The following is a 21,546-nucleotide window of genomic DNA, read 5'->3' as shown; positions in this document are numbered from 1 at the left end:
CAAGCTCCCAGGCAGCTATCTTAATCTTGTTTCTCAAATCCTCATTGTCATTCCAGCTCACTCAGCTACTCGGAATGACCTCTCCTGTTCGATTTAAGCCAGCCCACATGTTAGAGGCGGCCTCCAGCCCACGTGTTAGAGGCGGCCTCCAGCCCACGTGTTAGAGGCGGCCTCCAGCCCATGTGTTAGAGACGGCCTCCAGCCCACGTGTTAGAGGCGGCCTCCAGCCCACGTGTTAGAGGAGGCCTCCAGCCCACGTGTTACAAGAGGCCTCCAGCCCACGTGTTAGAGGTGGCCTCCAGCCCACGTGTTAGAGGAGGCCTCCAGCCCACGTGTTAGAGGCAGCCTCCAGCCCACGTGTTAGAGGCGGCCTCCAGCCCACGTGTTAGAGGAGGTCTCCAGCCCACGTGTTAGAGGCGGCCTCCAGCCCACGTGTTAGACGAGGCCTCCAGCCCACGTGTTAGAGGAGGCCTCCAGCCCACGTGTTAGAGCTGGCCTCCAGCCCACGTGTTAGAGGTGGCCTCCAGCCCACGTGTTAGAGGAGGCCTCCAGCCCACGTGTTAGAGGCGGCCTCCAGCCCACGTGTTAGAGGCGGCCTCCAGCCCACGTGTTAGAGGAGGTCTCCAGCCCACGTGTTAGAGGCGGCCTCCAGCCCACGTGTTAGACGAGGCCTCCAGCCCACGTGTTAGAGGTGGCCTCCAGCCCACGTGTTAGAGGCGGCCTCCAGCCCACGTGTTAGAGGTGGCCTCCAGCCCACGTGTTAGACGAGGCCTCCAGCTCTCCACGTGCAGCCGGTCCCCATCCTGCCACGAACCCACAGTGAGACTTTGACTGGCTATCTACCACATGCCCATAAAACCACTGAGCCCAGAATCCGAGACTTCTATATAATTTAGCCCTTCCATTTACTGCTCGTCATCTTTTTCATGCAATTTGCAGTTTGTAGGCAGCACCATAATTGAGCGTTCAGATGCCTGTCAGCTGAACACCTTAGATTTCAGTCTCCGCAAGTCCTGACTACTCAAAAGACTCTGGAATCTACTGAGCTGCTTTGTGTCTCTTTGTCCTCTATAAAATGGGGAATAATGATGTTATGTAACGAAGTGTTACAACTACTACATGCAATTTAAGCAACGGGCAGGTGGTAAGAACTTTTTAAATCTTATGTTGATGTTTCTTTAGAATTAGTGAAACTGGCCATATACCAAGTCTTTACCCAAAACTATCTTGAAAACACAAAAGCAAAGGATCTTACAGAACACGTGGCATAATGCTTATAATAGCCTCAAGAATTCAGTTTCTGTTACCACAGTAACAATAATTATGTCTGTACACTAATTTTGACATTTCTAAGTGTCTACTGTCAGGAAGTCTTCCTTAATTACATACTTTTGAATGTAAAATTAAGAGCATCCCAAACAGAAGTGAGAATTCTTTGGCGAAATTCAAAATTAAATCCTACTTCTGCCAGGGAAACAATACCTTCTCTAGCATTTTTGTAATAAAACTACACAGCTACTGAGTGATAATAAAAACCAAGCAAATCCCAATTTATAGTCAGCATTTCAAATCCTTTCCGTTTCTTCTAGAAGCAGGTATCCCATAGCTAGTTGTTCCTCATGCTCACTGTACATAGCCAGTCTGGCTGATCCCTCTGCCTCCACTTCCCAAGTTGCTGGGATTACTGATGCTTATCACACCTCCTAGCTTCACATTTGTCTAAAAATAATAAAATCAAAACCCTTACAAATAATGTAAGCTGGTGACAAGTTCATCTTATACTAAGATCTTTTATTGTCTGTGTTCTAGATGTGGAAGCAAATACTGCGACTCAACACGTTTAACAAGGTGAGGGTGAAGACTGGAAAGCCTATAAGCTCTAGGGCAGAAAATGGGTACAGACAGACATAGTATGCACGCAGTAGTCTGCTTTTTATTGCTGCTATACAACACTGGTCAAAAGCAACGGGGAGCATCACGGATGACAGTCTGTAATGGGAAGTCAGGGGAGGAACCTGGTGGGAGGAACTGAAGCAGAGGCCGTGGAGGACTGTACAGCCAGCCCACAATGGGCCAGCCCCTCCCACAAGTGGAGGCCTTTTTCAGCTGAGGTTTCCTCCTCCCTGCCTGTCAAGTTGACAAAACCCCATCAGCACACTGAGCAGCAGATAACAACAAAGAGCTAAAATTCAACAAACCCTTTTTTCAGAACTTTTTGCTGCCGAGATGGTTCTGAAGGTTGTAGATTGTAGAAATCTTTAGTCATGAAAATCAGCCTCTAAAATGGGTATTTATTTTTCCATCCCTCTCATCCTGATGGAGACACTCCACAGAAGAAACAAAACCTGCCTGAGGACACCAACAATGTCGGCAGCAGAGCTGGGACTTGAATCTTTGAGTTTCATTATTATAGAGACTCTCAAAATCATCCCATCTCCTTGATGCTAGAAAATGGGAAGACTGACAAGAAAGGCAAAATCAAGATTACAGGTCGGATTCCATCAAGAGGTTGGTAGCAGCAAGAAACCGAGGATCTCATCCCACTATCCAAGTCTAGGTACACTACAGTGAAGTGTAAGAACCCGGGTTATCCTGGGGTGGGGTGGGCTATGAAACACCACCAATCATATCGTATTGGGATTAATAAACAAGAACTCAAGAAGTTCTCAAGGACTAAACTCCAAGAGCACAGTGAATATTTAAATTGCCAGTGTTGCTAAAGCGTAATATCCTCAATCAAGATGTGTCCTATACAAAAAGATTGGCAAATAAGATGGTAATGTTGAGCCAGCAAGATGGCTTAGCACAGTGGCTCTCAAGCTCTGGGCATAGCAGATATATACGTTACGATTCATACAGTAGCAACATTATAATTATGAAGTAGCAAGGAAATAATTGTATGGTTGGGGGTCTCCACGACATGAGGAACTGTACTAAAGGACTACCGCATGAGGGAGGTTGAGAACCGCTGACTTAGTGGGGAAAGCTGCCTTCCACAAAGACCGACAACCAGAGTGTGGTCTTTAGGACCCACTTGGTAGAAGGAGAGAGCTGGTACACAAGCATGCGCAGTGGTGCTCAGGATCACACAGATACGCACAGAGACAAAACCTCAGTGGCCCTCAGGATCATACAGATGCACACAGAGACAAAACCTAACAAAGGGCTTAAAGGGATGCACTGTAACAAATTTGCCAGAGCTCATAGATTTTGTTTTTAAGTAGCTGATTCCTGACGAATATTTTTGCTTTAAAGATTTCTCAGAATAAATGATGAGTTGGTGCATGAAATTTATCAAACAAACAAAAGTTTCCCAGCCTCAGTAGCCTGCCTTATGGATAGACATAAACTGACTGGTTTATGTCTTCCGGGCTTTGCAGCCACCTGCAGAACTTAAAAGGAGAACAGCATGCAGCTGGAAACAGACACATTCACGCCACCTGCAAGTGACTCCACATTTCCCGCCTTGAAATTCACATCTAAAGAACCTGAGACAAGGCTGAGTTGCCTCCACCAACCTGCACTTTTGGGGTGTGTTTCCTGAAGGCCCTCTCTCTTTGAAAACAGTGAGGAGGGGTGGAGGAGGATGGACGGCATCAGGAGCCTACTGCTGGCATGTGGAGGTAGGGACACTGGAAACAATCCACGATGAAGGGTTGTGCTGCTGCTTCAGTTGCAAGCGCTGAAACAAAACACAGAGGTAGCACATTTAGGGGAGGGCTAGGCTGCAGGGAGGTGAAACCAGTAACAAATATAATAAGAACACTGTTTTAGTCAGATCAGCTATGAGTTCCTAAAGACTGCGTTATGGGAGGATGAAAATACCAAACACAAAAGCTAAATGAAATAAACACAAAATCAAACAGCCCAGCAAGTCCCACGTTACATTTCTGCCCTTCCAGACTGATTTTCCAAAGGATCCAGCTCAATTTCTTTGAAAAATATCGGGTTCAGCCCAATTAATCCAAAGCAAACTGGAAGTGAAAGAAGCAACTGTCTAACTTTTGGGCTCTCTCCTCTCTCCTCTCTCTCTCTCTCTCTCTCTCTCTCTCTCTCTCTGTCTCTCTCTCTCTCTCTCTCTGTCTCTCTCTCTCTCTCTCTCTCTCTGTCTCTCTCTCTCTCTCTCTCTCTCTCTCTCTCCAGACACACACACACACACACACACACACACACACACACACACACACACACGCAGCTTTACTGCTAAATGCAGAAGTGAAAAGGGGCTGCAAGCTCTCAAAGCCTTGGGAGGTTAAGAGTGGAAGGAAGGAAGATGGGGGTGGGGGTTGAGGAGAACAGAAACAGAATAATGAGCAAGAAGAGAGCACGGGCACAGCACAAGCACAGCCAGCAGCTAGTGTCAGCTGTGCCACGGGCCAACTCAAAAAAAAAAACTGAAAAGAAATTTAAGACTGCTCCTCAGACAGCTTTTCTTATATAAGGTTAACTGGAACACAGACTAACCAACCAAGGTCATGTTTGCTTGCTTCTGTAAAACCTTTGGAGGGAAGACCTCTTAGAAAACAATTATACAGAAACAAAAAGATGGTGACTTTTATTTGTGAATTCTAGATAAATAATTGTGCTGATTATAAAATCACTGAGTGCCAGGCAAAGATAGAGCCCATCAAAAATAGATTACAAAGTTGAGTACATTAGGCTAGTTCAGTGTATGTCTAAACAAACACATGACAGACTGCTGAGAAACACAAATCAGTGGATGTTCTGAGTCATGGAAGAGAATTTTTTTAACTTGTCAAAAATGATAAAATACTATTTTTACATACTATACTATTATCATTTATTATATACTATACTATTTCTCTTTTGACGTACCAAGAAATTGGGTCTTTTAGAACTCAGAAGTGGTGCTTTGGATGGCCACCCTTACATGCAACAGTTCTGTGAGGCAGAACGTTGAACTTAAAGAATTATGAATCACGATAAGTCTGTACGTTTATACCGAACTGCTTTCCATGAATATATAGGACACAAAATTCCTGGGTTTCTCTCACCTTCAACCAAATACCACTCAAGACTAACTGGAGTAAAATAATCCCAATTATAGTGCTGGCAAGGTCGTTCCGGGTTCTTTATTCTGAACAGATTATAAAGAAATAGCCAACAAGGTCATACCAAAATCAGCTGGGAGATGGCAATGTAGGTACTCCCAGGGAAAATCATTTGGTCAAGAGCGAGCCCAGTCTCACGGTTGAAGGATCTTCATGAAGAGGAACTCTGTGGTGTGAAAGCCATTCACAGAGCTGGGTCTGAGCTCCTTCTTCGGGAGAATTCCCTAAGATTTAGGCTACCTAAAGATAATAACAGGTTTCACCATGGGCTAGTGAGTCACTCGTTACTAAAGATACTTACTCTGCTCCCCAGCCTACTTGGCAGGATTTGCAGAGCAGCACTTAAAAACCATCGGCATCAGCTGGGCATGCCAATTCTGATCTTTCTGCTCTGTGCCAAAACCTCATTGTCCTCCCTTCCAGCAGGCCCCCAGGTGATTCCAACATCACTCTTCCATGGCCTCACACTTTGTATAGTAAGGAGAGAACACGAACGAGAAGCAGTTTTTCCTAAATGCGGTCCTGTGCTTTCATATCTACATATATGAATACATATCTATGTGTACACACATCCATATAGATATAGGTGTACCCATACACTCAAAGGTCCTTTCCAACCCTGTTTTGGGGGCAGATAGTTAATAACAGGGCAAGAGGTTTTATGAGGACATACCCAGTTCCGGAAGAAGTGTGACATCATGCTATTTTGAGGACCTTACAGTCATATCTTGAATACTAATTACACACAACTGCGAAGATGAAGTTCACTTCTCTTTTTTGCGAGGTTGCTTGGAAACAAGGGTTTCTCCGTGTATCTCTGACCATCCTGGAACTCACTCTGTAGACCAGGTTGGCCTTGAATTCATAGAGATCTGCCTGCCTTTGCCTCCCTGAGTGCTGGGATTAAAGGTGCGTGCACGCACTGCCCAGCCATTTCTATTTAAAACAAAAACAAAACAGTACTCTCACCCTGAGCTTTGAAAAAAACCACAACCAATAATTTACTAGTTTATGGTAATACAGAATGTGAACAAGACAGCTCTAAAGTAATTATTCACAATGATTTCTATAAAATTGAGTACCTGTAAAAGGAAACAGTCTCTCAAGGCCTCAAATGGTAGCTCTCGTGTGGCTTTCCGTTCTTTCCCTAGTCCTGCCGTCACCTGATACCCACCTGGAATCCATTGGTCATGTTTTGCTTTACTCCCCAACTCATCTAGTAAACTGGGTGTTTCGATCAGTTCTGAACCTTATACAAAACCTTCCCTGGAGAAATATATAGATCTGAATGTAGCCCATTTCTCAAACTGTAAGCATTCTCTAGTTTCCCTCTGGGAGAAAATTCTATTGCAATAAACAAGGACCAAGGCAGACCTGCTGGCCCAAGTCTGTAATCCCAGCTATTCTAGAAGCTGGGACAGAAGAGCTCCAAGGTCAGTCAGCCTGGACAACTAGTAAGATCCTGTTTCAACATAAACAAATAGCAGCGGGGCTGGGGAGAGAGCTCGGTGGGGAAGTGCTTGGCCGGCTTCAGTGAGGCCCAAGTTTCCCAGTACTGGGCAAAGAAGGGGAAACAATAAAACAAGCAAGAAAACAAAAACCCAAACCACCTCTGCATTGCCTGAGTGAGTCTAGATCATTCCTTCAGATACTTTTAAAATAAAGGAATCAAGCTCAGAGAAAGCAGAAGTCAAGCCTTAAGATCTCTGTGTTAGAAATTGTCCTGCTTTTCAGGGCAAATCCATGTGACAACATGTGCACCGCTGTTAGATGATCTAACCGGAGTTATAAATGAGAGGTGCATCTTGATTTAGGCTACTAGCTATTTATTACAAATAAAGCATCAGTTATATATTTTCATGAAATTATACATTGTGTATTTACTTTCTAATGTCAGTAGATTAATAATTCTTTTTTAGACAAATAATTCTTATAGTGACAAATATTGACTAAAATTCAATATTTATTCAGTAAAATTAACTCAGAGCACTGCTTCCACCTCTGAAGTGACATCATTGACACTCCATAAACAAACTCCCAGTGTCTACTCAATACCACCAGGGATACAGTGCCTCAGAGACATACATCAGCAAGCCATTCACGAGCATTTATCAAATTATGGCTGGGAGCCATCAGAACTAATCCAGGCAGGGAAAGCAAGACACAGCTTCTGAAAGCTGAGTGTGAATCACACGAAACAACATGTGGCCATGGTGGTGACCAAGGGAGGCGCCATGCCCGGGGTCATGCCAACCTGAGTGGACTGCACTGTCAGCTGCGGCCAGGATGTCGACCAGGCCCTGGCTGCTGCTGGGGACCATGTCTGGGTCTGTAGGAAGGAAGAGCATTCCAGACAGAGGCAATAGCACCTGCAACCATTCCGACAGCAGCCTGAGAGCAGTCACCAGAAACGGGGCAGAGGGAAATCTATTGGCATTTGCTGCATTTTTGCCTCAAGGACATTAGAATAAGGTACGCTGTCATTCGTAAACACAAGTTGTCTCTAACCTTCACACAGGCAAGCTCATATGAACCTGTGATCGTGCAAACACACATACAAAAAATGACAAAAATCTTAAGATAACAGATTTCTAGTTTATATGAACCTATGATAATGTTAAAAACAAAGCATCCTAACTGGGTGTGGCGGAGTACACCTTTAATCCCAGCACTTGGGAGCAGAGGCAGGTGAATCTCTGAGTTCAATCAAGGCCAGCCTAGTCTACAAGTTCCAAACAGCCGGGGCTACATAGAGAAACTCTGTTCAGGGTTTTATTGCTTTTTGTTTTGTTTTGTTTTTTAAAGGCATCCTAATGAGGAGGCAAATACATTTTTTTCTCTCTCTTTCAAGAAACACACTGACTGCTGGAAAATCAGCCGTGTGGAAAAGCAGATACACTAAGGTTTCTCTGGAATGCTTGGTCCTATATTCCGTCCAGAAAACAACCCAAAGTACAAACATAAAATCTGCCATTTTTTTAAAAAAAGAAAATAAAAAGAATTGTGAAGTATCTAGTGGGCAACAGAGACAATGTTAAGAGACAGGCAATTAAAGAACTCAGCAAAATGCCTAAGACCTAATAACTGAAAATAAGGATCTATCTATTTGTGTTTGCTGCGTGTTTTAGATCAAGGGCATTAGAACAAGGTGTACTGCCAAGCTATATAAAATCCTCTATGGAATTCCTGAGCTTTCAACATTTTTATAAACAAACATCAAAAAAGGGGCCAACCTCAAACATTAGATATTTCGAAATATACATAACAATTTACTGAATGTCCACAATTTTCAAAAGAAGTGCATTTCTCTCGGGGTGGTTTGAGATGATTTCCAACAAAATACGCACCATTCCCAAGGTGGGAAATCAAAAGAAATTAGTGTTTCCAACCTAAGAAGCAATGCCCGCACACTGGAGTCTCCATGGAGTCCAGGTACTTGGTGCTGTTTTCACAAAGAACTACAAGAATGCTCTAGCACATTCCATAGGCAAGGCAAGATAGTGCCTCTCAATTCCTGGCTGAAGCCCAAGAAAGCCTGCCGGGCTGAGGGAAAACCCTCCCAGGCTTCAGCAGACCTGAAATCCCATTAGCACTTTAGTAAGAAAACCTGCCAGAGAAAGGGAGCAGTGACATATTTGTGTTCCTCCGCCACTCCCTTCCTCCTCACCCCCCTCTTTATACTCATCCGTCCATTCTAGATCTATTACTACCTATCCATTTAGCATCCACCACAGAATCTCAGGATGCATGGGTTGAGCTGAAAACAAGGCCACCTGTCAGGCAAATCCCTAGTTACACAATTAAACACAGTTAACCAGAACATAAACAGAACCTTTGGTCCTGCCCTTGACCTCGGAACTGCTTGTCCCAGGTATGCTGCTTTATAATTTATGTTATGATAAATACATATGTTGTCTAGAAGATACAAATAGCCTAAAACTCCCTCCCTTTTCTCCAGGTATAAATGCCAAGAACTAGAAGCTAAAGACAATCGATGGACTAAGAAATGACAAAAAAAATAAAAAAATAAAACATAAATAAATAAATAAAAACCAGAAGACAAAACTAACCTTTTTTAAACTTCTGCAAGTTTTATGTTTGGGGTTTTAAGTGCCCTGAAGATGTTCCCATAGTCACTAACAGCACAAGCTGGAGAGTGCACATCTTCTCTGCAGCCACTCTAGGCTCAGGACGTCCTTAGAGACTAAAAGACCGTGCTCAGAGCGTAAAGAATTGCTGCGAGCTGAGTCCCTAGGCCAGGAAAGCAGGGCACCAGCACAGAGCTCAGGAACTGGGCCATGTCTGCGGACTTGCCCTGGGGATTGCAAAACAGTACCTTCCTTGTGGTCACACTAGAAACTCAGCCCCAAATAAAAGCTAGATTAAGTATTACGGCAGTTTGAAACCAGTCTCTGCTGGGGTGGGGGGTGGGGCAGACAGAAACCCCTCCAGTAGACTCATAAGCTTTGCACAGTTCCTTGCTAATGAAAATCTCATTGTCAAGCTGCTTTTGAGTGGAAGGCTTTATTTTCTCAAATGGAAAATGTTCTTTAATATGCCTAAGTTCAGAAGAATGAAGCCTCTAACCACAAGACACCAAACCATTCGGAAAAGGGGGCCTTTGTTTTAAAACGCAACCTTCCAGGTGTTTTGCTTTATTTTGTTTTGTTTTCAAAAGATTATTCTGGAGCAGAGAAATGGGAAAATTGCACCCGCCATATTGGGCCTGGGGAAAGACCTGTTCAGAGAGAGCCAGTTGAAAGGCTGGTACTCAAAGTTCATCTGTATCTTAATCAAGAAATCAAGGGGGGACCTTGAAAGTGCACTTGAAACACTGATAAGGGAGAAGGCAAAGTCACAAGGTGATACTGAACTTTGTCACCCAGTGGGGCTCTTTCAGACACGGAGGGACAAGGGGCCAGAGAGGAAGCCTGGGAACTTAGGCAGAGGCTGCCTCTGAACACCCAGAGAGGCAAACCTGAGCCCCTGAGCCCCAGAGCCAGGCGGATACCAGTGATGCCCAATGAGAGGCAGGGCATCAGCACCCCGCAAGACCCTCTCTACCAGTGTCCTGCAGACCCACTGTCCAGGGCTTCAGGAATGGAGTGACGTGGGATAGGGGACTTAAAGCAATAGACAAATGCTGTCTCACACAGTTCTGAAGTCTAGAAGCCCGAAAGAAAGGTGTTGGCAGGCGCATCTTCCCTCTGAGAGTCATGGTGATCCTTCTCTCTGGCTCTGTGCATTGTGCTATCAATCTTGAGCATTCTAAGGCTTATAAACACATCCCTCCAGCCTCTCCCATCACCTGGTGTTTCCACCAGGCCTCCAACTTTACACCAGTTAATTGTTTTAAGGGCCCATCCTATTCCAGTGTGAGCTCCTCTGAATTACATCAGATTCAACCCTGTTTCCAAATAAGACCGCACCACTGACCAGGTGCTCCCATTTTAGGGTTGACAAGAGGTAACACCTTCCCAGGGAGACTAGGCCCTCATGACACAATGGAGTCTTCAGAGTGCACAGGTACTAACACCAGTGCTAAAGGGACGGAGTCAAAACACTATGAATCTTGAGGGAAGCCAACATAATGGTCATATAGGAGCGGAAGGGACTGATTAGGAGCAGGTGGTGCCCTCCTGAAGCCAGGAACTCCACTGCTTCATCCAAGGCAGCCGGCCTGGGTCTGTTTACTGTGGGGGAAATTTATCAAGATTTACTCATATGGGTTGTGAGGTCCTCGACACATTTAATGTATCTCCATAAATCAAGATTTACTCATATGGGTTGTGGGGTCCTCGACATATTTAATGTACCTCCATAAATCGTTAAAGAAAATAATATTGTCCAAGACAAAGGGGTCTTGGCAGCCCCGTTGAAATTTCACAGGCGAATCATTGACCCCGTGTCACAGAGCGAGGGCTCAGCACCTCCTTACAGACAGCTTAGACATCTGCCTGAGTGATCAGTTCACCTAAGAGGAACAGCTCCCAGGAGGCCAGTGTGGAACTGGAAATGCAATGCAATTGGCTTCTAAGAAGAATATAAGTGCCAAAAGCCTGTCTGTTTGAACCGGCAAACTGGCAAGTTCTATAAGCAAAGCGAAGACTGATAATGTAGCGTCTGTTTGATAAGCACGGGCCCATAAGAGTGCACTACCCTGCACAGTGTTGGCAATGTGCTGAGATACCTGCTTTCTCTCTATTTTCCTGCCCTACTTGCAGAGCTCCCCCTCACATTCCATCTCCAGGCTAATTACAGCTCAACGAACTGCCAATGTTCTTCCTTTCACATCTATGTTTTTCCTAGGGCTTTAAGCTCTTATGGTTAGAATGTGCTGGGTCCTATTGCCCAATAACCACCAAAATGAAAAACACCTAAGCAACGGTAGCATTAGTAAACCTCAGATTTGGGGAGTAGAGAAGGTTTTCTAGAATTAAATATAATGCGGACATTTAGCATCAGGTAATACATACACAGTGAATAACAAATTCTTTCTTCATCATTTCAAGGGAGAGGAGGGAAGCGAAATTTAACTGCAATGCTAACAAATCTATATCAAGCATAATGGACCAAAATTTGCATATAAATTACGGAAAATATAATTATGCAAAAAGGAATCTGTAGATGGATACATACAGCTTCTATTACATAAGATCTTAGTAGCACAAGTTTCAAAGCATATACTTTCATGAAAGCTATTGATTGCTCTCATTGGATGTCACTACTATCACATGGCTTTTAGACTCCTACACCTCAGAAGGCACAAGTAATAAATAATATTTCTATCTTTGAAACTCCTAATGTGGGCTAACAATAACATTTCAATCATTTTCTTGTAAGAGCAGCAGTTAAAAGGGAGCTACTAAATGCCAGCTATAAAGCTCAGATCCATGTTTGGAACAACATGTAGAATTTAACCATTATGAACTGCCTATGTAAAGCTGTGTCCCTAAGTGCATAGCCTTAAGGGGAAATATAAGTAAATATATAGGCCACAGGCCTTAATTCTGATCAAGTTGGCTTCCACAGCCTCTAATGTTTCATATCTAGAGATGCTCAACTTTGAACATTCTGCTCTAATAACGCTAAACTTGAAGCAGTTCTCAGACACTAAGTCATGCCTGAGTACCTTTGATAAAGTTTCTGAAACACTGTCTCCACCCTCCTGCCTCCCACCAAGCCTCCTTCTAGAATTCTGCTCTTTAAAGAGGACTACCTTATCTATTGATACCCCAAATTTGGCTAAAGGTACATGGTGTGGAAGGTCCTTCTGTCTATCCTATTGCTTTTATTGGTTAATGAATAAAGAAACTGATTTGGCCTGGTAGGGTAGAACAAAGCTAGGCAAGGAAGACTAAACTAAATGCTGGGAGAAAGAAGGGTGGAGTCTCAGAGACGCCATGTAGCCCCACTGGAGAGAGACGCCAGAACTTTAGCCAGTAAGCCACAGCCATGTGGCGATACACAGATTAATAAAAATAGGTTAAATTAATATGAGTTAGCCAATAAGAAGCTAGAGCTAATGGGCCAAGCAATGATTTAATTAATACAGTTTTTGTGTGATTATTTCGCAGCTAAGCGGCCGGGAACCAACAAGCAGCCCTCCTTGCAACAGGTACAGAAGAGTCTAAGAAAGTAGGTACACATAAAGTCATGTCAAAAACAGGGGTGAGTAGAACTATATGTGTATTTCTGTGTGTATGTGTATATATGTGTGTGTGCATATATGTGTGTATGTATTTCTGTGTGTGTGTATATATATATATATATATATATATATATATATGATAAAGAAATGCTATGTGAATGTTTTCTGTACTGGAATAAGAATTTTCATAGGAAGAGTGCTTGAGCAGAAAAGTTTTAAAAGAATATGATTTTTTGTTTCATTTTGTTTAGTCTTGTTTTGGTGTTTCCAAGACAGGGTTTCTCTCTTAAACAGTTCTGGCTACCCTAAAACTCACTCTGTAGACCAGGCTGGCCTCGGACTCACAGAGATCCGTCTACCTTTGCCTCTGCCTCCTGAGTAGTGGCATTAAACGCATGTACCATCATCACCCAGCCTAAGAATATGATTCTTTAGAACGTCAAAGAACTCTGCCCACCAGTTTTGTTAAAAAAAAAAAAAAGGCTTTTGTAGTAAGTAGGCAAGATCTGTCCTCCAAAACAGTCAAAGTCTGCAATCGTGTATACCCTACGCTCAAACTGCATGATGGTCTCTTATATCCTAGTTATTTAAAATAGGAATTTTGATAAAATAGAACTAAGTCCTTTGATGTTTACCTGAAGTATTGGCTCCAAATATCAAAGCACTTGACAGCGGTGTCTGTTACAAGACCCATTTACTGCAGAAAACTTCAAATCATCACACCCTGTTAAAATTATAAACTAACTCCTGTTAAAACAAAGAACTGCTCATCCACTTGAATGCCTAGATTAAAATTCTCTTGTCTTTTGTTTATTTGTCTTATTTTTTACATTTATTTATTTTGGATTTTTGAAACAGGGTTTCTCTGTGTAGCTCTGACTGTCCTGGAACTCACTCTGTAGATCAGGCTGGCCTCTGAGATCTGCCTCCTTTTGTCTCGAGAGTGCTAGAATTAAAGGCGTGAACTACCACAGCAGAATTGATTTTTCTAGTGCGTTTATTTGTGTGTGTGGTGCAAGGGTTGAGCTCTGTGCCTGTGCATGCTAGGAAAGTACCAGTGGGTGACAGCAGTTATCCAAAACCTGACTCCACCCCCACTTCCCGCCAATCTTTTCCTCCACTCAGCTCTGTCTGTTCTAATAAGGAGAGCTTTTCATGCCTCAGGGCACTAAATATGTCTCCCACTAAGTAAGTGCCAAATGGGTATTTAGGAAACACCGGAATAAGCAGTTGGAACTTAATAAGTCATGAAAGTGTGACCTAAAAAACTGCTTGGGGGAAAATGCATGAAACTATAAATACGAAGCTTGTAAGCTTTTTCCCCCTCTTTTCTTGGCTTCATACATGTTATGTGACCCAAAATTTGAAACATGGGCTAAGCTGTCCATTCTGGCCTTGACCTTTCCGACTTTCTGGTCGCAGCCTCCAGAGCAGCGGTGAGAATTGGCCTGAGTCACCAGGCCCAGCTGAGATGTCTTACTCCTCAAGAGTCAATTAACTGCAATTCCTGTTGATGGGACACTGAAATGCCTCATTAATGCAGCCACAAACCTGAGTAGCCCAGCACAAATCACCATCACTCGGGAGTTATGAAGCTGTTCTGACAGTCTGCTGCACATGAGAACAAGGATAAGGACATTCACCCACGGGCATCTACTACATTCCACCTCCTCCAGCATAAACACAATGCAGTTTTCCAGGAAAAGAAAACTTATTTTTCCCTACAATTTTGGGTGTTTTTTCTTTGTCATTTGGCTTTTAGTTCTGTTCTTGTTTGGTGATTGGTTTGTTGGTTTTTTGTAAGATGACTCTCTTGTGTACCCCAAGACAGTCCTTAAATTTTTGATCCTCATTCCTCAGCCTCACACACTCAAGGGGTAGAAGTAGGTGCAACCACCATCCCTCAGCTTAGGCTTTCAACTAGCATAAACAGATTCATGGGAAAGACCTGTTTTCTCTAGTGGGAGGGGCTTTTCAAATAACACACTGAGAATCACAGTAACTACCGCATGAATGCTGATCATGACAGTTTTGTAACTGAGCCGATATTATAACACTAATAGATAGAAGCCTTAGGTAGGTGATGGCTGATTTTGGTTATCGACTTGGCATACCCAGGAGGAGGAAATCTCAACTGAGGAATTGCCACCATCAGTTAGACCTGTGGGCATATCTGTGGGGCGTCAACTACAACACTGTGGGAGGTGTCGTCCTTGGGTAGGGGGACCTGGGCTGTTTGGAAAGGTACCTGAGCAAGCCAAGGGAAGAGGCCAGGAAGCATTATTCCTTCAGAGTTTCTGTTTCAAGCTCCTGCTCTGAGTTTTCCCTCAATGGTGGCCTGCCACTCAAAAGCCAAATGAACCATTTCCTTCTCATGTTGATTTTGGCCATGGTGTTTATCACAGCAACATACAGCAACGTGGAACAGTCACGTTGTCTGGCAACCGTCTGCTATCTCTACATGCTGACCACGATGACAGGTGATTGAAGATGCTGCGATGAAAACAGTGGGGCCCTTGTGCTGTCCTCTCAAACAGGAACGAACTCTAGGTTTCGGGCCACGTCGTGCCACGTATCAATCGAGAGAACAAGAATACAAAGAGCAAATCAAGACCACAGGGAGTTAAGAAACTGACACAGGATGATTAAAAGTTCTGGGCTACACAGCAAGACCCCATTTTAAAAGGGGAGAAAGTGGAATCAAACCCCAAAAGCAGAGGATGGAGAGATGGCTTAATGCTTAAGAACACTGGGTCTTCCTGAGGACCCAGGTTCAATTCCCAGTACCCACATGGCCACTCACAACTGTCCATAGCTCCAGTTCCAGGGGTTCTGCCACCCTCACACACACACATGCAGGCACAACACCAAAGTACATAAAAATAAAAATATATCATTACATTTTTTAGATGTCAAAGAAAAGCAGATAGTGGATATATAATGAGAAATGAACATATCAAAGAATTTCAAAAAGAATTTTCTCTCTAAAAACTAGGCTGGTCTTTCCCAGTGGGTGGTATGCAGGTCACATGAAACCTTCTGGAATTAAAGAATAATTGGAAGTTTACAAGACTTCTGAGCATTTCTGATAAACCAGCACTACTATTTTATCAGAAATAATAAGTCTCAGATCTGTGGACTACTCTCACACATCCAAGATCGTGTCTAGAGAAGGATGGAGAAGGAACTGTCACAGATAGTGCCTTCCCATGACAAAGAGACAAGATTTCTGTACACAGAACCTAGATGACAGACTGCAAGGAGGATAAGACATAACTTCAGGGAAGCCAAAGCCTTTGAATTATTTAGAATATTGCCACTCTCAGAAGCGACTGTCTTGCTAATTGTTTTCAGCTATGACTCAATTTGAATAGATAATTAATTTCTGGTATCTGGATTCAGACATTATCAGCCAATCCAAAGGCTTCACAGGGACATGGGGCATTTCGTTCATTGCAAAACAAATATGTGAGAATCTTTCAGAGGCTGTGAGACATACAGTGCAGGTTCTTTGTGCCCTGCCCCTGGGTACACCTATGCCTATGGCTGGGATGACAAAGTAACTCCATGATTGACTGTGAGCCAACCACCCGAGGCTACAACTCCGTGCAGTGTGTGTATGTGTGGGGGGCGATTTAGAATTCCCTGGGAAAAGGCAACCTGCAATTAAGTATCTCCAGCAACTTTCCCTCAAGCTCCTGCACCAGTTTGATGGCCCCATAAAATCTGCCAGTCTTCTGTATCCTAAACACCATCTCTGCACCACTGTTTCCTCTCTCCTGGGGCAACGTTTTCCAGCATCTCTTCCCACACTGATCTTTCCTTTTCCAAATACTCCCATCGACACATCTCTGAACCTTTGCAGCTGCCGTTTCCTCTACCTGGAATCACCTTCCTTCTGCTCTCCACTTGACTGGCACTTCCCTCAATCACATCTCGTCTAATAGCCCCGCTTCAGAGAGGCCGGCGGCTGTCCTCCATCCCCTCCTTACCTAACCTGAACAGTGCACCACGCTTACAATGCCCATCCCATCTGACATGTGCCTTTCATTCGCTTCTACCTTTGCTATGGATTCTGACTCCCATGAAGCTCTACAAGAACAGCTTGAGGCTGGAGAGATGGCTCAGAGGTTAAGAGCACTGGCTGCTCTTCCAATAGGCCCTGAGTTCAACTCCCAGCAACCACACGGTGGCTCACAACCATCTGTAATGAGATCTGGTGCCCTCTTCTGGTGTGCAGACATCCATGCAGACAGAATTCTGTATACATTATAAATAAATAAATAAATCTTTTAAAAAAAAAAAGAACATAAGGCTTTTGTTTTGTCTGACACTACACTATGCAGCCCTCCTCCTCTAAGAACCCCTCTTCCTATATAGTACATACTAAGTTGTATTTACTGTACCTGAAGAAAGCCCTACCTTATGAGTGACCACAAGTGCAATGAGGCAGCTGAGATCCACTGGGAACTGCTTTCCTCTGTTGTCTCACCTCCTAGGGCAGCTCCCTTCCTCTTCATCCCAACTCCAGGCCAACTTCCACAACCGGGAAGGAAGAATGACCCTAGAGGAAATAGCTAGCTTTCCTGCGTCTCATCTGGAGGCCTTAGTTCTCACCATATTTCCCTTCCATTCTCAATGAGATTAAAAAGCACATAAATGATTAGAGAGTCTTCAAAGTATTTACATGCGACTGAAAAAAATGATGTCATCTGTATATGTATGTCCACATATATGAGAAGAAAGAGAAATTGGGAAATAGGACCTTTCTACTCTGTTTTTCAACATTTATGATAAGGATTCCTAAGAGATGCTTGATTTCCTCCCACTTTTTCCCAATTTCCCATGAAAGGAAATCCCCTGGCATCTAATCCAAAAGTGTGGCAAAGAGAGATAGGCCACAAATTCCCACTGTGATGACCAATAAGAAAAATTCCAAAATGGAAGAAAACAGATCTTGTGGCTCCTTATTCTCACCTGCATAACTTCTCTCCCAGAATCTCAGCCTTCCTTAGCCTGGGGGGACATAGCAAGGTCTTGATCAAGTCTGAGGTAATTACAATAGGAGGCATCGCCATCAGGAAAGAGCTCCGTCCACTCATGAAAAGCAAGTCGCCACATTTCTGACAACCCAGTAGGTCACCGGGAAGAACTGACACACACAATGCCACGTGTTCTCTTCTGTCACACAAGTCAAGCTTGCTCCACACCACTGGACAGCTTTGCGATCAGATCTCTTCTTCTACCACGTGGGTCCCCAAAGAGGATCTCAGGAGTGATAGGAAGCACCTTTCCCCATTGAGCCATCTCTCTTCCTCCAATACACTTTCAAATCCTAAGTGCTAACTCAGAACTGTGGAGTATGCTGTTATCCATGTTAGTAGGAGTATGCAAGAAAAAGATTCATTTTATTGTGGCGGATAAGAAAGTGATTTTGAAAGACGACGGACAGGCAAGACACAGCCGACCTTTGAAGGAAAGGAGCTTCTTGCTATATTTTCAGGAGGCAAAGAAGTTTAGACTATAACCCGGTGGAGTCAGCTGACTGCCTAGATTGGTCAGATACAGTGTCTCCACGGGTGCATTAAACTCTGCAGAAGAAACAAAGTCTGAGAATGTCAAATGGAAAGGGCACCAAAGCGTGCAAATCATCTCTCCAAGCCTCTCTGGAGTGTAGGAAAGAACCACCAACCAGATCCAACTACAATGTGTGTGTGTGTGTGTGTGTGTGTGTGTGTGTGTGTGTGTGTGTGAAGATGTAAACAAAGAACGGAAGAATTTGTGAAGAATACATGCTGTGCCATCTGCAGGGTTCCATAAAGATGTAAAATGGACAGACTTTCACAGATTCATCCCAGCTCCGCTTAAAGAAGTCTTCTTTTTTAAGCTTTGAAAGTGGGCTAAATGTTTTGTCTCAGCATTGCTGGGAAAATGAAATGAAATGACACATGAGAACACACCGGGGACCAAAGTGGGTGCCCCACATACATTCCATGCTGCCAGGCCCTCCCTCTTCAGGGGGCATCATCTAGGTTAAAGGGATGTCCCCAGCCCTGTAAAGGAGCATCATTTCCGTGAAAGCCATCTGGAGTCTGCGTGATGCGCTGACAATGCTTATCGGGGAGTCTAGGAAGCAGGGCGTTCTTCATTTGTGCTTCACAATGTGGAACACGGAAATATCTCTAACTGAAGAAGGGGCTGTGGAATCCTGCCCTCTTCCACTGAGTTCTGGAATGGGAAACTTGAGATTTACAACTTCACAAAAAATAGACTGATGCATGTTGATTGCATTCTTCTGTCAGGCCCATATATTCTTTTGGATTCTTACATTCGTTTTTGTATTGATTTTGGGTCAGAAGAAAAAAATCGGTAGCTGCCGTCGGTCTCGTCAAGCATTTTCACAGTCCCATTTAGCTGTATCACTACTACCTCATGATCCAGAGGGACCCGAAAGTGATCAGAGACTGTGCAAGAACATTTTTCAAGGAAAGGGCTGTTAGGCAATGAATGCCCACTCGGCCTGTTCTATATTAGCCTTAGCGGCATCTTGGAAAAACAAATCAGGTTCATACAAATATTTCCTACAAAAGTTCCCTTGATCAAAAACTGCCTTTATCTGAGGAGCCTCTGAAATAGCCAGCCTTATTCAAAGTCAAAGTAACTAAGGGTTGTTGTTGTTGTTTTTTTAATTTTTGATTTTTTTTTCTGATCTTGATTGGAAAAGCAATCCTTGGAAAGATGAAAAGGAGGCAACGGAAACCCATTAGCAAACATCAAATAGGATGTTTTCTGATGAAAAATAACTGGGCATCTTGGTCAGGCCTTCCCAAATGTTTAACGACAGCGTGTGAACAAAAAGATAGTTCTATGGTTAGAAATTGGAAGGGAAAGTTCGATTTGAAGACCCGCACAGTTAAATAGTCAGGGAAGCCTAATAGAGGGGGCCACAAAGATCTGAGGATGTGTTAAGAGGCCTGAAGGTCAGCAGGATGGGGCACCAGAGCCAGGAAGGTTCTGCCATTCTAAATCATCCTCTCACCATGGTACTAAGGTGGTCGGTCCTCTTACTAACAAATTTGACTTCAGAATTTAGACTCTGTGTTGTTTCCGATAGGCTAGCACCTATGTACTTCCCGTCCCAGCCCACACACAATTTTTAAACATTATCTTTCAATAAAATTCTTCACCCCAGCCCGTCCTTCTCCCGGCTTCCTATGAAGATCCTAAAAGAAGACGCTTCGAGTTTCTAGAATTCGCTTTTTATAGACTTTCTTTTAACCCAAAATAACAGTGCACAAGAAAAGAGCTGAAGCCCACGGAAGCTCCGGAGGCAACGACCGCAAAATAACAAGTTTCTTCTCCCTTATCTTAAAAATTCACCGCAGCTCAAACTGCAGTTTTCTCACCGTCGCCCTTTGTTCCAAACAAGCTGCCTCGGCATTTTGTTAGGTTTAGTTTTAACGTGGCAAGGAGGATTTCTCAGGAAACTTTGTATGGTAAGAGAGAAGAAGAACCTTCCAGACTCACTTGCCCCTTCACAAACAATGGTGAACGAGGAACCGACCCGGGTCGGCCTCCCAACTCACAGAGTCGGAGGAGATCACAGGCACAGGGGAGATTAAGGAGAGGAGGGTCCTGGTGCTCCTGGGTGCTGATCTCCCAGGTTTCTTCCTAACAGCTCCAGGATACCAAGGACACTACAGTAGAGCTCCCGGCCAGGCACCCCACATACCCGGTTGACTGGAGAGTCTCAGGGCCCTATGGCTTCGGCATCTCTAGGGGCTGGCAGGGGACGGAGGGAATGAGAGCGCACAAAGCCCCCTTCCCTACTTCTCAGCGGCTGCAGAGCCGAATGTCTGGACAGCACCCCCAAACCCCGAGCTGGGTGTGGGACGCAGTCTCCCAGCACCCCTAGTCAAGCAAACCCACACCGCGGCCAGCCGCAGAGAGTTACCCGCCGAGGCCAGGGCGCGATGACCGCAGAGACATGTGCGGGACTCCACGGCCGGGGCTCTCCGCTCTCGGCAGCGCGCAGCAGTCTGTCCCGCGGCGCCTGTCGCATCGGGTCCCCGAGCCGGGGACAAGCGGAAGCCTGAGCGAGGTGGCACGGACACGATTCCTTCTCCCTAGATGTGGCCGGGGAGCGGAGCAGGGCGCTGCGGCGCCGGGAGTCCGAAACGGCCGCCGGTCCCCTTGCAGTTCGCCGCGCCGGCTCCGCGTCCCCGGCGGCTGCGTGCGACGCGGCTGGAAGCTCCTCCTTGCCGCTGGCGCCGGAGGCACGGTGGCCGCCGCCCCCAAGTTCGCGCCGAAAGTGCAGCGCGGAGGGCTCAGAGACCCCCGGCCCGCAGCGGCACCACGGGGCTCCTACCTTTAGGGCGGGGTCCGCTCGCTCCTGCCCGGAGTCCAGGACAGGAAAATCACTGCGAAGGGAGGGCCCGGGAAGGGTGGCGGGTAGCTTCAGGACAAGGTAGGAGGATTGATTTCCAGAGCCAAGAAGACACTCCCATCCCGCCCCAGTTTGTTTGGAAAGCTGCGGGAGCAAAAGCGGGAGGCTATGAGGGATTCTCCCCCGTGGTGCTTTACAGGAGGCAGAAATCAACAGAGTTTGGTCGCTGCCTGGACTGTCTGTGACATCAGACACAGCAGGCATTTTGGTCCCTAGCAGAAAGGGAGGGGTGTTCACAAAGCTACACAATTTCCAGACTCTGGTCTTCAAATACAAAAGTGTTAGTGTTAGAGGGAGTAGCCCTAGACATTTAGTACATTTTGTATCTTTCAAAAAAGCTGTTACCTCAGTAAGAATGAAGGTTGGGCTCCCTCTCC

General features: G+C 44.8%; 1 protein-coding gene across 7 annotated transcripts in view; it reads right to left on the bottom strand.

Moving 5' to 3' along the window:
- St3gal6 (ST3 beta-galactoside alpha-2,3-sialyltransferase 6) overlaps positions 1 to 21,292 on the bottom strand; it is a 59,370-nt gene extending 38,078 nt beyond the window's left edge. For 2 of the 7 annotated variants that reach the window (XM_075961819.1, XM_075961776.1), the window contains exons 1-2: positions 21,092 to 21,292; positions 3,519 to 3,682 (exon numbers count right to left, since the gene is read on the bottom strand). Coding sequence is in view for 5 of the 7 variants with exons in the window: in XM_075961776.1 (XP_075817891.1) it covers positions 3,519 to 3,597 (79 nt within the window). In the remaining 2 variants the exon portion in view is untranslated. The other 5 variants (XM_075961810.1, XM_075961768.1, XM_075961794.1 and 2 more) reach the window with 4 other exon arrangements.
- Positions 21,293 to 21,546: the final 254 nt, after the last annotated feature.

This window comes from Microtus pennsylvanicus, chromosome 1 (assembly GCF_037038515.1).
Source record: "Microtus pennsylvanicus isolate mMicPen1 chromosome 1, mMicPen1.hap1, whole genome shotgun sequence".
Taxonomy (NCBI): domain Eukaryota; kingdom Metazoa; phylum Chordata; class Mammalia; order Rodentia; family Cricetidae; genus Microtus; species Microtus pennsylvanicus.
Note: the sequence above shows the minus strand (reverse complement) of the source record. Positions and strands in the feature narration are given on the sequence as shown.